Below are 14,385 nucleotides of genomic sequence, written 5' to 3'. Positions count from 1 at the left end.
TTAGATTAAAACAAGTCGGAGCCCATATACAACCTGGACAAAGTTGCACGTATACAATACTCTAAAGGTCATTCGCAGATAGGGAACATTACAGACAGAGTATCTAATAGTAACAAGCATTATCAATCCTGAAGTGTCACATTTCCTATAACATAGATATTTGAAATCTAATTTAAGAAATCCACATCAAAAGGCATCACAGTATGCAAGTCTCACAGTGCAACAGTTCAGTTTAACCTCATTTCTTTTACTGCTGTTCACTCCTTGGAAAGTAAACCTGGTGTATTACACAGTGTTGCTTAATGGCTGGGATTGGTCCAAAGGTTCAAAGGTGTTTCCTCTGTGACTTTTATAAATCCCATGCGTCTCCCACATTACTCCACAGAGCAACCGGCCATGTCCAAGATCACAGCGCTCCAGAAAAACACCAGTGAGTATACGCCTCATTACAGATACGAAGCCAGACAGCGTCCATGTGCTGCCCTACTTATTCTGTTGTACTTATACATTGATTTCAATATTTTCAAAAGATGAATAAGACACAAGCTGGTTTTAATCTTTAGAAGAGGATTACCTTTTATTCGACATGCTTTTTCAAAATATTGTCACACAAATACAAAAACACATAATTGCTTTGAGTTAAGTAAACGTTGACTTCACACTCATCCTGTTTCTACATAATCACTAAGCTTATTCAAGAGGCTGCTTATTGTTACCTTTGACTTGAAGAAAAGGCTGTGACTAACTAAATCAAAATCTGAAGTGCAATAAAAATAAAAAAAAAACACCAAAAAAGCAAAAAGAAAGTGCTGGGATTTGGACATCAATTTTAAGTCTGTGTTTCCTCTCTTAAAAGGAAGATTACTTAAAAGCATCAAATGAAAAAAAATCAATATGTACAGAACTAAACCGGGTACAGGTGTGTGTTCAGATAGAGCAGTTGGAAGTCAGAGTTTTATATATTGCTGCACTTCAAAATCAAAGCTTGCAGTTATGAGAAGGCATGTTCCAATTTTCTATTGTTCTTGCTCCAAGGAGTCCTGCTGAATCAGAGCTAGTAAAAGAATATGCACAATGTCTCATTAACAGCTTTTAGTCATTCTCAGCTGTTAACTAAAAGAAAAGCTGGCAGGTCTCTGCACAGAGAATATGCATGAATTAAAGTGCAGGAATGAAAAAATAAAAAACAGGTTTATGACAGTCTATTCCACAAAAATCATGTACATTGCTATTCTGATGAAAATAAAAAGAACTACCTTAACACCTGAAAATGCACCGCGATAGCAGTTGTTATGCAAATATGAAATTAAGGAAGAAAAGCAATACCTATCAATAGCAGCCACAACAGTTCTGGGATCATCGGGGTTGCTGTTTTATTATCAGGCGAGTCAATTCTGAATGCAGCGAAAGGAAACTACAGAAAAATACCTTCCTAAAAATGACAGCACACATTCAGGCATCATTTGCAATGCTACAGTAATCACAGTCAAAACACACAAAGTCAACATTGTAAGAGATTGTAAAAGCCTACTGTGGTTATCTCTCTGTTGCACATTCTGGTTTTTTTATTGTCTGTTGTACTCATGTCAGGGGAACGAACAAAATTATGGCTCTGCCGATTGGTTGCAATAACAATTCAAACGGTCAGGAGAAAACAGTGACATTACCACCTAACTCAGCATGGGGCTTCAAACCGAACCATGGCAATCTGCTTCAGCTAATCACGTACTTCTCATACATATTTTACTGTGCCCATTACATGGAGAGATATTGGGTAATGAGCAAGAATTGGTTATTGAACAGCAGATAAGAAGGAGGATAGTTGAGGTGTCATTCTTAGTGCATGACCCCTGGAGCAGAGAGTTCTCACCAAATGGAGCTTCGCAGTAGAAACCGCGAAAGCCATGCATGGGCTTGTGCACAATTTAGTTATGTTAAACCTCGATCTCATCTCTCCGCGTTGAAAGTCCTGAAGGAATAAAGTGTTCAGTGCGCTGCATTGTTACGTCATGCGTTTACGCTTGTGTGAAAGCCGAAGAAAGATCCCGAGCAAGCTGATGAGGAGCATGTAGAACTGAGAGGTCAAGAGTTCAGCTGCTGCTCATGTGTCACTTATCCCGACGTGTCATTTTCTTTATCCTCACTGCTTCATCTTGCTGGATTTTACTGTGCGTCAGTCAAGATTGAGCCTTTCAGTGACCTTTCATCTCTTCACCTCACCTCTCTTCTCAGGAATAGTGTTGTTTTGGTTTGTTTTTGAAATCTTGTTCCTTAGTCCTCTGCAATGATGAGTAGGTCTGTGTGCTCAGTCAACTTCCTTTTGGCTCAGGCAAAGATAAACATTTGCCTCTGGAAAAACAAACCTATTGGAGGGAACTGGATCATCCAGTTTATAGGTACTTCCAGTAGACACACTAGATAGAGATTTGATAGACATTGTGCTGCAAAAAATGCTTAAAAATTGAGAAAAAAAGTTAATTTCATTGTGGAAGGACTTGACTAAATGAGGCTGTCAGAGTCTAAGGAAAAAGTAGCTTGTATTTTGGAAATGGAAAGAAATGCACATACCAAAAAGGAATATCAGGCGGACCAAAAAAAACGGAGACAAATACACTTATAGAGGAGCTGCAGCTCTGTGCTGCATGCACAAGAAACTAAAGATCGGAGAAAAGTAAGAGTTGCACTTTATTGGTGTTTACATTCAATGCTATGGCATTGTGATGCAAAGGCATTGAGATGATTGGTTGGTTGTGTTAAAATTGTTGTATAGGGTGTGATTGACTTACACAATGAATAAAAAGATGCTTCTATTTAGATCACAATTCATCAGGTGTGAATGAAAATGTCTTGCCATGAAAACATTGTGTGTGTGTGTGTGTGTGTGTGTGTGTGTGTGTGTGTGTGTGTGTGTGTGTGTGTGTGTGTGTGTGTTTCGCTCAATGTAATGGTTTTCAACTCAACCTGCTACTGAACAAATGATACCCAACTAACAAACCCAACAAACTATCCATCTGACTAACCCCCACTACTCAAGTTTAATTTATTATAAAACGCCCACTTATACCCACCTAAAAAAGTGCACAGACAAATTAAATACACACAGATTTTCCTAAACAAATACATATTTTTCAAATTCTTACCCATATTTCTATAAAATGATGATAAATATAAATTAGTGATGTGTTATGTCATGTCGTGGATGAGTGTTCTTCTTACAAAAACAGTTGATTTTATTATTCTTCTGAGTAGCGTCATTCAAGCCTTGCATGTAAGTGCGTATGTGAGTAATGTCTGTCTTTTTTTTTTTCCGAAAGTGATAAAGCTTTTCTCTCCTCTGTCTTCCTCCTCTCAGTACCCAGCAGGGAGCGATGTCCGCAAGCCAAGGGGCTGGAGAGCTTGGCACCTCTGGTGCATACTGTAGAAGAAACCCCTGATCCCATTCCCACCACCATCAAGGGAACCATTCCAACCTGGATCAATGGGAGCTTCCTGAGAAATGGCCCAGGAAAATTTGAATTTGGGGAAGACGGGTATTTGAAAAAAAAACACACCCTATCCAGTGAAAACATCCTCTGCGCTTCGCGGAGAGGATAGAAAACCAACAAAATATCTGCACTTTCCCTCACAGTCATGGTTAAATCGCTGTTGTTCCCACACTGCTCACATCGCTCCCTCTGCTTTGTCTACCCCATTGTGAATTACATTGGGTTTTTTTCTCCCTCAGATACACCCACTGGTTTGACGGCATGGCCATGATGCACCGGTTCCACATCTGTGAGGGCGATGTCACTTACAGCAGTCGCTTCCTGAGAAGTGACTCATACGTTCAAAACTCTGAGAAAAACCGCATTGTGGTTTCAGAGTTCGGGACATTAGCTTCGCCTGATCCCTGCAAGAACATCTTTGCACGCTTCTTTTCACGCTTTCAGATTCCCAGTATGTGCATTTTCTGCATATTTCCTATTACCATGTGCTAGACACCTTAGGGGCGTCTCTTGTAGCATCTGCAGTGCTAAATACATTATGACAACATTTATACATACGTATCTGTATCAGGGCAGCTCAACTTAAAATCAAACAGATCGAGAAAACAAGCTTGCAAGTGTTGTCTTTCTTAAGTGCTCATATTTGACAGCATGTGGTGCTTTGCAAAATACTTGTTTTCAGACTAATGAATGCAACATTATATTGTCTGTGAGCTTTTTTTTTTTTTATCCACATAAAGGGAACACAAGTCAATACTTGTACCTGTGAATCTGTGAGGGAAAGATCAATCTGAAGCAAAAAGCTTCTGAAAAATTAAAAAGCAAGGAATTGATTGGAAAAGCATTTTTCAGTTGAGGAAAGATGCGTTCAGCTGAAGTGCTATATTTAAAGCATTTCTGTCATCCATATGTCTGAACAGAAGCCACAGATAACGCCGGTGTGAACTTTGTCAAGTACAAGGGGGACTATTATGTCAGCACAGAGACCAACTACATGAGGAGGGTCGATCCACAAAGCCTGGAGACGAAAGAGAAGGTGAGTCAGTAATGCCTCAACACATAAATCCCTTCTGAACGCCGATGGCTGATAAAGAGTCAAAGATTGAGGATATGAATATGAGAACAATGAAGAGAATGATGTGTTCTTTAACTCCATTGTAAGGTGGACTGGAGTCAGTACATCGCTGTCAACTCAGCCACCGCTCACCCACACTATGACCGTGAAGGCGCCACGTACAATATGGGCAACTCCTACAGCCTCAGCGGTAACATTCCTTTAATCTTTGCTTTCCGGGTTGTTTATTTACCTTTCATTAAATGACCGCTACTCGTGTGCAGTGTTGGGCAAGTCGCTGAACTCTTGCTAAGGTACTTTATTGCTGACTAGATTATAAAAGAACTGCTTACTGTATTTGGAAGTGTAACTTTTAATATTCTGCTTCTATTAGTCAAAATGGCGTCATGGTTGCGTTGCAGTGATTCATTCAGCTGAGCTTTTGGCTTTCGGCCCACTCATTACGTCCAACGGATGTTTCATCAGTTTGCTGGAAGTAAAATAGTGTTACACACATGTTATCAACAGTGATCAACTATGGACATTTTAAAATGCAAATGCTTCACTGCACGGATCACAGAAGGGGGGGATGCAATTTTCTACAGTCATGCAAAAATGCTACAACACCTGTTCTTGAACGAAACATCAATTGATGAATAACAACAAAAAGAAACTAAAGGAACTGTGATCAGTTCAGAAATCTGTTTGTTTCAGGTGCTGCGAACACAGTGTCACCAAACGTCCTCTCCATGAACATGTCCACATCTTGCATCCAGAAAAAATAGTCAAATTGTTAACATTTTTCCAGAAGCAAGTCTTTAAACTGAGAGAATATAGTGATCATTTTTTGTGTGTGTGACATAATCTCCAAGAGATTTTGTGTTGCGCGTAAGTATTACCATGACTCAATACCACAGATTTTTTGTTATCTCTGTACCATTGATGGCCAAAGAGAGATTATTTCAGCCATAACAAAGCATGTTGAGTAACATCTGAGAAGATTGTCTCAATTTTTACGTTTTGTAATAGAAAACTATTATTTTATTACATAATTCAAGTTTGTATCCATATGGAGGACGTTTTAAAAGATATTAAAACTGTATTATGATTGAATAAACTTTATTATTTCAGCGTCTGCTCTAAAAATTCAAAATATGGTCAGAAAACTCTAAAATCCACATAACAGAGCATCTTCTTCTAAGTAATTCATGTATATGCAATGAGTGGATTAAATCTTAACTCAGCTAATGTTTTACAGTGACATCTGAGCTAGAGGCCCGTTTTTTTATAAAAAAGGAAGCAACTAGTAACCCTGATTTGTTTTTACTTGCGGTAACTTGTACAACAATGGTGGTGTCCACTGCATTATGTCACGTTGTGGATTTATTACCGGTCATCAATACAAAAGATTTCTTTGGTCTTCCTCTAGGTTATTACTACAACATAATCCGTGTCCCTCCTCCTGGAGAGAAGGACGCAAAGGACTCAGCAGATCTAAAGGGAGCTCAGGTGATCTGCTCCATCCCTGCAACTGAACCCAGGAAACCTTCCTATTACCACAGCTTTGGTGAGATCCACACTGCCGCAGCATAGCAAACAGGCTATGCTTTCTTTAAATTGTGTGCATGCTGGATGTAAACTGAGGTCAAATGAATGCATTCTGTAAGAGGTTTTGCTTTATGTCTGCTCTGACAGGATGAAACTACTTCAGAGAAACTTTTCCTGCACTTATTAATTACTAATTTGAATTCAAGTCTCATCCGGCCGTTCTTTTTGTCAATCACAGTTCCTTTGTTTTTTTTTCTTCCTGTTCGGCTCGCACTATCTCTCTATGTCTCTGACGCTGTCTCTAACTCTCACACTAAATTAAGCACTTTTTCTTGTACTCTTGTAAAAAAAAAAAAAAAAAAAAGGACTCTTTTTAAAAGACACACAATTAACTTACTGTAGGTTTTTTTTCTCCCATGGCTTAACTCTTGAGGGCATTGCATCACAGTTTTGCATAATTTTGTTTGTGCTACTGTGTGGCCATAATTCTTATTTTTCCCCCTGTGAATATCAAGGATTCATTCAGGGTGTTGATGATCATTTATAGACCGTTATATTTGGCGGAATAGGCTCCTCTCTCAAAGAATGCCGGCAGCAACAAGATTTCTGCTGTGAGGACTAATCCTCCTAATAAACAAACACATGAACATTAAATCTCTGTATACAGTATCAAAAGCTTAGCACATAATGTGGAGGTCGGGTTGGTGGAGGAAGCTGTGGCAGCATATGCATGACTATATCCACAGAGCAAAATGCTGAAGATTAGAATAGTTGAATACAATTGGAACATTTTCCTTATCAGCCAAGTATTTATCGAAGAAACCGCAAAAATTCAAACATTCACTTGATGCTAGTCGGATGATACAAATATATCTTCATCGGGTTTTGGCTGGTCAAACGCCATTTCTTTTTTTCTTTTCTTATTTTTTATGTGTTTGGCTTCACCAGTTCCCTGACCGTATCTCAGTCTATATTTTTTGGCAGACCACCTTCGTTCTGCCAGGCTTCCAGGCACCAGCACAAAGAAAGCCTATACGACATCTCTCAGTATTTTTTTACAGTAGATACAGTAGTTTTATTTAGTGCCAATGTCACATGTCCATGTAGAAGAAATGCAAGCTATTGTTTTTAGTGTTCTATCAGAAGTGTAAATTAAAGTTAAATCTCAGGCTTTCGCTGACTGAAAAGCAAGAACTGGATGCAGCCTTTCACACAAAGGATGGCGCCTCCATTAGTGGTTCAATTAGGCGACATGCAGCCACTAATTCATATGTGTACATAGAAATAAGCACAACTCAGTGCTGAAATCATTTTTGACAAGTCGTATGACCCCACAATCATTTTCCTGGACCTATTTTATGTATGTTTATGAATATGTTTATGAATATATTTATGAGGCTTATCTGTGGAAATGGGAAAAGGGATTAAACTATCTGTGACCACGCTGACATTCATTACCCCACCATGACACAGCAAGTCTGGAATACGAGCTTGAACATCTCATTTTTGTGTAAAATGCACCGCAATAAGAAAATGATGAATAAGATGTGCCTGTATTTTGTTAGTTTTAATGCATGCATCTTTCCTCGGTGTGTGTGTGTGTGTGTGTGTGTGTGTGTGTGTGTGTGTGTGTGTGTGTGTGTGTGTGTGTGTGTGTGTGTGTGTGTGTTTATGTGCGTTCCCCTCCCTCTACAGTGATGTCGGAGAATTACATTGTGTTCGTGGAGCAGCCGATCAAGCTGGACCTGATGAAGTTCATGCTGTACAGAATACAGGGAAAGAGCTTTCACAAAATGATGACTTGGGAGCCTAAAAATGACACAATCTTCCACCTGGTCAACAGACACACTGGTAAGGTGAGGTGAAATGAGTCGGCTGCGCATACATTTATACAATCCGAGGGAGCGGAAAGCAGAAAATGTATACACAGCTGTGTAATAGCCAAAAAAAAAAAAAAAAAAAGAGCGAAAGCTGTAAGCTGATCTCTTCATGCATGATGGATTTATTTCCTTATTTATTTTGATGAAGTCACACTCTGGTAGAGTAGCCTTTCCTCATACATTGTTGCTCTCAATTTCTTCATCTCATTACACAGCATGGCCATTAAGCATACAATAACAAACTTTCAAAATGTTACAGTGCAACTCAATAACAGTTCCGCCACGGAGGGAGGCGGACTGCAAATGTTCAAAACAACCGGCTCCCTCGCTCTTGATTGTTCCAAAACCTTTGTATACCTCTATTTTTCTTATTTCTTCTTAATAATACTAATGATGATAATAGTAATAGTGATTGGAATCCTATTGTTGTTGTAATCATTGTGTGTTTCTAAAGTGTTTTTTATGACAAACAGGAGAGTACAGTGCGGTACCATACTGGACCCATGTTCACGCTGCATCAGATCAACGCTTTTGAGGACAATGGTTTCTTGGTCATGGACATGTGCTGCGGGGACAACGGCGAGGTTATTGGAGATTTCACTCTGGAGAATCTCCGAAATGGAACGGGAGAAAAAATGGACAAGGTGAATTTATTGAACTTGTTTTTTTGGTTGCTACTATTTGGTTGTCGGGATACCCACGATGATGTACGTGCAAATGTTTTACATTTCTGTAACACTACTACTTTTGCAAAAGCATACTACTGACCGATCTCCATTATAAAGGTACCATTACTAAAGTTTTTGTGAGCGGTGCAAAACAACTGAAGTAGAGCTGCTGTTTCTCTCTAGCGTTCTTCCTCATAGAAAAAAATTGCTTGTTGCTTATAGTAATTAAAGAAGTAACTGCACTACTTTTTAAAAATGTAACTACAATCAATTACTACTACATTAAGGTACTGTACGATCCCAGACTGTAAGTCAAACAGTTTTTAGTTGATTGGCTCGTCATGCAAATTATATTAGAAAAGCGACCTTTCAAAATATACCTGTATTAATCATTTTGGTCCATTGGGTGACAGTGTATGACAACAGAATGCTGCTACAGTGCCACAGGAAAAACTACCATTACTACCCTATCTTACTGTGCAAGTTAAATATTGACCAATGAAAAAGCTACATGGTTATAATTGAAGACAAAATTGTAAAATACAGTATAAATGGTAGAAAATTGAATTGAAGGAACAGAACAAAAGTTTGGAGTGGCTAAAAAACCTGTGGGGGACTGCAGACAAGCAGAGAAACTGTTACCATGATGAAGAAAACAAAGAAGGCTAAACTCTGGGGTAATAGCACAGCAGCCAGAGGGTTAACAAAGGTTCAGTTACATCTGGACATAGTAAAATAAATACAACTTTTCCCCCAGTTTGATTTATATTTGTTTTTTGTTTTTTCTTCATGATGCATTTTTTACAGATGCAACTTATAGTCTGACAAATACAGTAACTTGTCGAACAAAAAATGACTTTGTTGTAACAAACAAAGTGATTTTTTAAATCATCACCATTAACTTTGGTCATTAACCCCTTCATTAAAACCAGCTTACAGCAGCAGTTCTGTCTGACTCGTGCCTCTATAGTTCAGGATGTCTCTGATGCATTGAAGGTGCTGAATGGTCCTGTGCAAATGATCCTAAGAGACTTTAGATATCACAGTGTCAGATTTAAGCTCAGATCAGCAGTTAGCAGATGGAGGCAGGCTGAGGTTTGATAGGACCTCCTGGATGCATTCAAATCTGAGGAAAGTGGCAACCTGTCAGAAATGACTGCTGAGTTCAATTGAGTGATATCTTTCGAGAACTCATGGGTCAGGAAGAAAACTCTTTTGACACTTTTTGACGACTCTTCATGTTTCATTGTTTGGCTTGTATTCACAACATTACTATTCATCTGTGTGATCATAAAGGATTTGTAGAGTTTATGTCTGTCTCTCAAGCTTGGATGCTTCAATTGCATCTGCTAATCCTTTGGGTTTTTTTCTACATGGCAGTGTCTGATACAATAAGCTTTTAAAATCACTATGTGATTGAGTGAATTATTTAAATCAAAACACACAATAATCAAAACATTTTTTTTTATATAGGTTTGTTTCTGATTGTCCTTGACGTTGCACTTTTTATTCAAAGGAGCAACACGTACAGCTTGTCATGCATGTCTCACTTCTTTTGACAGTTTTACAACTCGTTGTGTCGAAACCTCCCAAGGAGATACGTTCTTCCTCTGACTGTGGATGAACGCACACCTCTGGACCAAAATCTCATCACTCTGCCAAACTACAGAGCCACGGCAAAGCAGACAAAACCAGGAGAGGTATGATTAAACAGTGTACAGGGAGCAGTTTGACCATTACATTTATAAATAACAGGTTTGACGCCACATCCCTAGGATCAACTAAAGAATGAGGCCTATAATCATTATGAATACAGTCAATTCACTCCCACACACTTGGTGCAATTACACAGCAGGCCGAGGTGCTTAAGTTACTTTCTGCAAGACAGTAATTTCATGACTTAGATCAGATAGAAATGATGTCCACCGTGCTGCAGAACAATCGCTGCTCCATAGCTTTATGTGTGTCCCCCCTACACACACTCAAGTCTTGCATTTTCTCATGGCAGAACAAAGCTGAAACACTCAAAGAAAAGGTGATGTATTAGTTGTCATGACTACCTGAGTGACACTGTCCTCAGTCTTGGTTCTCAGTTAGAGTGGTATTATGTACCTCTAACAGTTGAAACGCTGCTGGGAAAGTGCTGCTGGTTATCACACAGTCACTGAAAACAAGGCTGGGGGGTGGAAAAAATGGGTTTGCTACTGTAATCCAAGGCAAATGTTTTCCTCAAGTTAAATTCAAAAGAATTGATTTACTCATAACAGAAGAATGTCCTGCATGGTGGGCAGGTATGAATGTATTTGATAAAGAATATAATGCAATATTGATCTGCAGAACTGAAGATATGACAGGAGGAGAATAAATGAAGTCTGTCGGTACGGATACCATTTTAGCTTAAATGTTAAAATTGTGCCACACAGTGGGACAGTCGTTAACACTCTCACCCCACAGTGATAATTTTGCCAGTTTGATTACAGATTTGAGGACTGCAGGTGCATGTGCACTTTGATGGCAGCTGTTAAATGCTCTCACCTGTTCATTTTCAGTTTTTGGAGATGTACCTAGCAGAGCTTGGGAGGAATATTTTCTGCTGACTGGGCTCACACTGCACGATGCTGCACTTTAGCGCCGTTGTTTTGGGGTCTTTGGGCAAAAATGTATTCAACGTTTAGATATGTACCATTGGGTTAGAATAAATGACAGTCATATTGCAACAGTGTCAAATAGTTTGCCATCACATTCCGACCTTGTTTAGCCTGCAGCAGCCTGTTATTTGGCGAATCAGCTGCTCAAAGGACTTTTCTGCGTGGAATCTGCATGTTCTCCATGTGCATGCATGGGTTTTCTCTGGGTACTTTGGTTTCCTGCATAGTCTAAAAAGATTAGGTTTCCTCAGTGCCCGTGCATGTAAATGTGTTTGCCTGGCGATGGACTAGTGACCAGTCCCGGCTTACCAAGTGGAAGAGAAGTTAAAGGTAATCCTCTGCCCTTTCAGATTTACATGACCCACGAGGAGCTTCACAACGACGAGCTGCTGCAGTACGGTGGTCTGGAGTTCCCTCAGATCAATTACGACCAGTACAATGGCCGACCGTACCGCTACTTCTACTCCTGTGGCTTCGGACACGTCTTCAGCGACTCCCTGCTCAAGATGGACGTCCACACCAAGGAGCTTAAGGTTCTCTATCAATCAAAGAACGCTTAACTAGACCTCGTCGTTACCCGACTATTACCACATCAAAGTTATTTCTGCTCCAGTTCCTTAATCATTGAGAGGGCAGCGCTGAGGTGTGAGCAGGTTTCCTAACACAAAACAGCTCGGAGTAAAGGGTATGTTCATGTAATCTTCCCTGTCTAGGTGTGGCGTTATCCTGGCTTGTACCCGTCTGAGCCTGTCTTTGTTGCTTCGCCCAAAGCTACAGAAGAAGATGATGGAGTGGTGTTGTCAGTCATCATCACAACCAGAGAGGTGAATTACCAAAACATCCACATACGGTGGGAATTCAGTCATTATTACATTTTACAACAGCGACAAAAAATACTTGTACGGTATCTGTGTGCCGAGGGATTTATAAAGATAAAAGATAGGTAACTACAGACAGATTTCCTCCCGGCTCCACGACTTGAGCGGACGTATTTTTTCTGATGTTCATAGGGAAGACAAATGCTCTGGCACCTACACCATCATTATTTTTGAAAAGGCTGTTCTGTGACCTTTTTTTTCCTCAAACATAACATATTTAATCTCCTCTCTATCTCTTTGCAGGATAAAAGCACCTTCCTCCTTGTTCTGGATGCCAAGACCTTCACTGAGCTGGGCAGAGCAGAGGTGCCTGTCAATATCCCATATGGAACCCACGGTGTGTTTAATGAGATGGGCTAGATGTGCCACTGCTTGTAACTCTGTGGCAAATTGCTGAAGTACAACCAGGAACAAGTTATTTCACTCACAGAATAGAGCATCTCTGTTCATGCCATTGCCTGCAAAAAAGAAATCTGCTAAACTGTCAAAGATTTAAAAAAAAAAAAAAAGAAAAAAGCTTGAAAAAACTGCTGACTCATGCTGTTTGTTTCTTCCTCTTTGACGGAAATAGGTGAAAGATCTCACTGTGTGCCGTCGTAACATTGATAACAATGGCAATTTTTTGGAAGACTAAGTACGTTGAAAACCCAGCATGACATCCGAAAGCCTGATGAAGTTTGTCCCCAATGTTTTGTTTTTTATATGTTATTCATCCGCTCAGACGATGACCACAATAGTGTGCAGATTGAGAAAATAATACTTTAAAATCAATACACACATTAAAATAAAACACGTTTTCCTTTTTTTCTGCTCCAACGCAAAGTGTTTTTGCATCATCATACCACTGGAAACGCTATACTCCCTGGGAGAACCGAACAGCACTTAAGACACATAAAAATGCATCAGAGGAAATTCAATTTCTGTCAAAGTAATGTGATAGAAATGGACAACGTCTGAAATGCGTGCAAAACAAATGGATCTAACTGGTCGATGGCCTCCTGAGAGTCTAGCGGGGGTCACGTCAGGAATTTTGTGCCGTCCGTTCGAACTCAACCCAAAACAAGGTGGCCGTCACACACATAAACACCAACGTAGGAACGTCCACAGGAACAAGAAGAGTTCGTGGCTTCATCGTTTCAAACAGTGGCGTATAACAAACAGGCCATATCTTTGATATGAAGAAGCCTCATTCATCCCTCCACTGTTTCCACAATTGACTTTACTGACACTTATTTCATTTGGCTTTTCTCTCACATTGATCTGATATGACTTGAAACAGACACTCAAAGACATTTCAAATATATGACTCATTCTTTTTTGGGGGGGACTTTTTAATATTTCAAATGTGACTTTTATTTGAATGTTTGAGTTTGAAAGTTTGAAACATATTTTTGCAACAGTAAGCCTCGGGATTAAATAATGCATGACTTCATGATATACACAGGCTACGTTTTTCTTATTCAGCTACTCGTAGTACGCTGAACTGAATAAAACTGGAGGGAACAGAGATAGAGTGAACTGTTGAAATTAATTCAATCCTGGAAATTAATGGCACTTATGTTTTTGTCATGTCCTCTGATCAAGTCTGGCTGTGTCTCCTAATAAGCATGCCGTACAGGTCTCCCAAGATACACATTAATTAGCCCATAATTTGTAATCTAATCAGTCATGCTTAACCTCTGTAAGTACTTGCATGCCCATGTGTGTGTGTGTGTGTGTGTGTGTGTGTGTGTGTGTGTGTGTGTGTGTGTGTGTGTGTATTGTGTGCGTGTGTGTGGTTGTAGTTGTGTTCATTAGCACAACCTCCAAGGGCATAACCAGAAGAGAAAGATACGGCGACCTTTGCCCTCCAATAAATCTCAAATCTAAATTTTGTGTTGAGCAAACGGTGCCAAAGCAAAACCTTATCAGCTTTTCAAAATGCTCTTTTAATTTGGAATATTACAGGCTGAGACACAAAGCTCGAGAATCAATGTCTCGTTCAAGGTGTTTCTCTAGATAGTTAACACTCGAATGGCTAGATGTGTTGGGTTTGCCTGGATCGAGCTGCGGTCAAGCACACTGTAACACAAATAAACATACCTACACATTTGTATGCAAGTTCGTCTGTCCTGCTTTCAAGGTGACAGTTTCAGACTGTCTAAGCTCTTATTTGACCCATGAGAGTAAGCATGAGCTCACTCCCAAACCCCCCTGCTGTCTCGCTAAGCACAAGTTATTGCGC

At 39.7% G+C, this 14,385-nt stretch overlaps 1 protein-coding gene across 2 annotated transcripts; it reads left to right on the top strand.

Annotated features, from left to right (window-relative positions):
- Positions 1 to 386: 386 nt before the first annotated feature.
- On the top strand, positions 387 to 12,975 carry bco2l (beta-carotene 15, 15-dioxygenase 2, like). 2 transcript variants are annotated; one of them, XM_080466686.1, is made up of 12 exons: positions 387 to 430; positions 3,353 to 3,530; positions 3,725 to 3,936; positions 4,406 to 4,521; positions 4,648 to 4,750; positions 5,969 to 6,106; positions 7,783 to 7,943; positions 8,441 to 8,611; positions 10,198 to 10,335; positions 11,634 to 11,816; positions 11,997 to 12,107; positions 12,405 to 12,975. In XM_080466686.1, the coding sequence occupies exons 1-12, from the start codon at positions 397 to 399 to the stop codon at positions 12,519 to 12,521; spliced, it is 1,662 nt and encodes a 553-aa protein (XP_080322812.1). In that variant the 5' UTR covers positions 387 to 396; the 3' UTR covers positions 12,522 to 12,975. The 2 variants fall into 2 exon arrangements, with proteins under 2 accessions (XP_080322812.1, XP_080322813.1); XM_080466687.1 differs by lacking the exon at positions 3,353 to 3,530 and having other exon boundaries at positions 388 to 430; positions 12,405 to 12,965.
- The last annotated feature ends 1,410 nt before the right edge of the window (positions 12,976 to 14,385 follow it).

Source organism: Lipophrys pholis (assembly GCF_963383615.2).
Source record: "Lipophrys pholis genome assembly, chromosome: 7".
Classification (NCBI taxonomy): Eukaryota; Metazoa; Chordata; class Actinopteri; order Blenniiformes; family Blenniidae; genus Lipophrys; species Lipophrys pholis.
Note: the sequence above shows the minus strand (reverse complement) of the source record. Positions and strands in the feature narration are given on the sequence as shown.

Coding starts and splice junctions, on each gene's coding strand:
- bco2l (XM_080466686.1), top strand. CDS start 397: ATGTCCAAGATCACAGCGCTCCAGAAAAACACCA. Junction 431..3,352: donor AGCGCTCCAGAAAAACACCA/GTGAGTATACGC, acceptor TCCTCCTCTCAG/TACCCAGCAGGGAGCGATGT. Junction 11,817..11,996: donor TCCACACCAAGGAGCTTAAG/GTTCTCTATCAA, acceptor TTCCCTGTCTAG/GTGTGGCGTTATCCTGGCTT.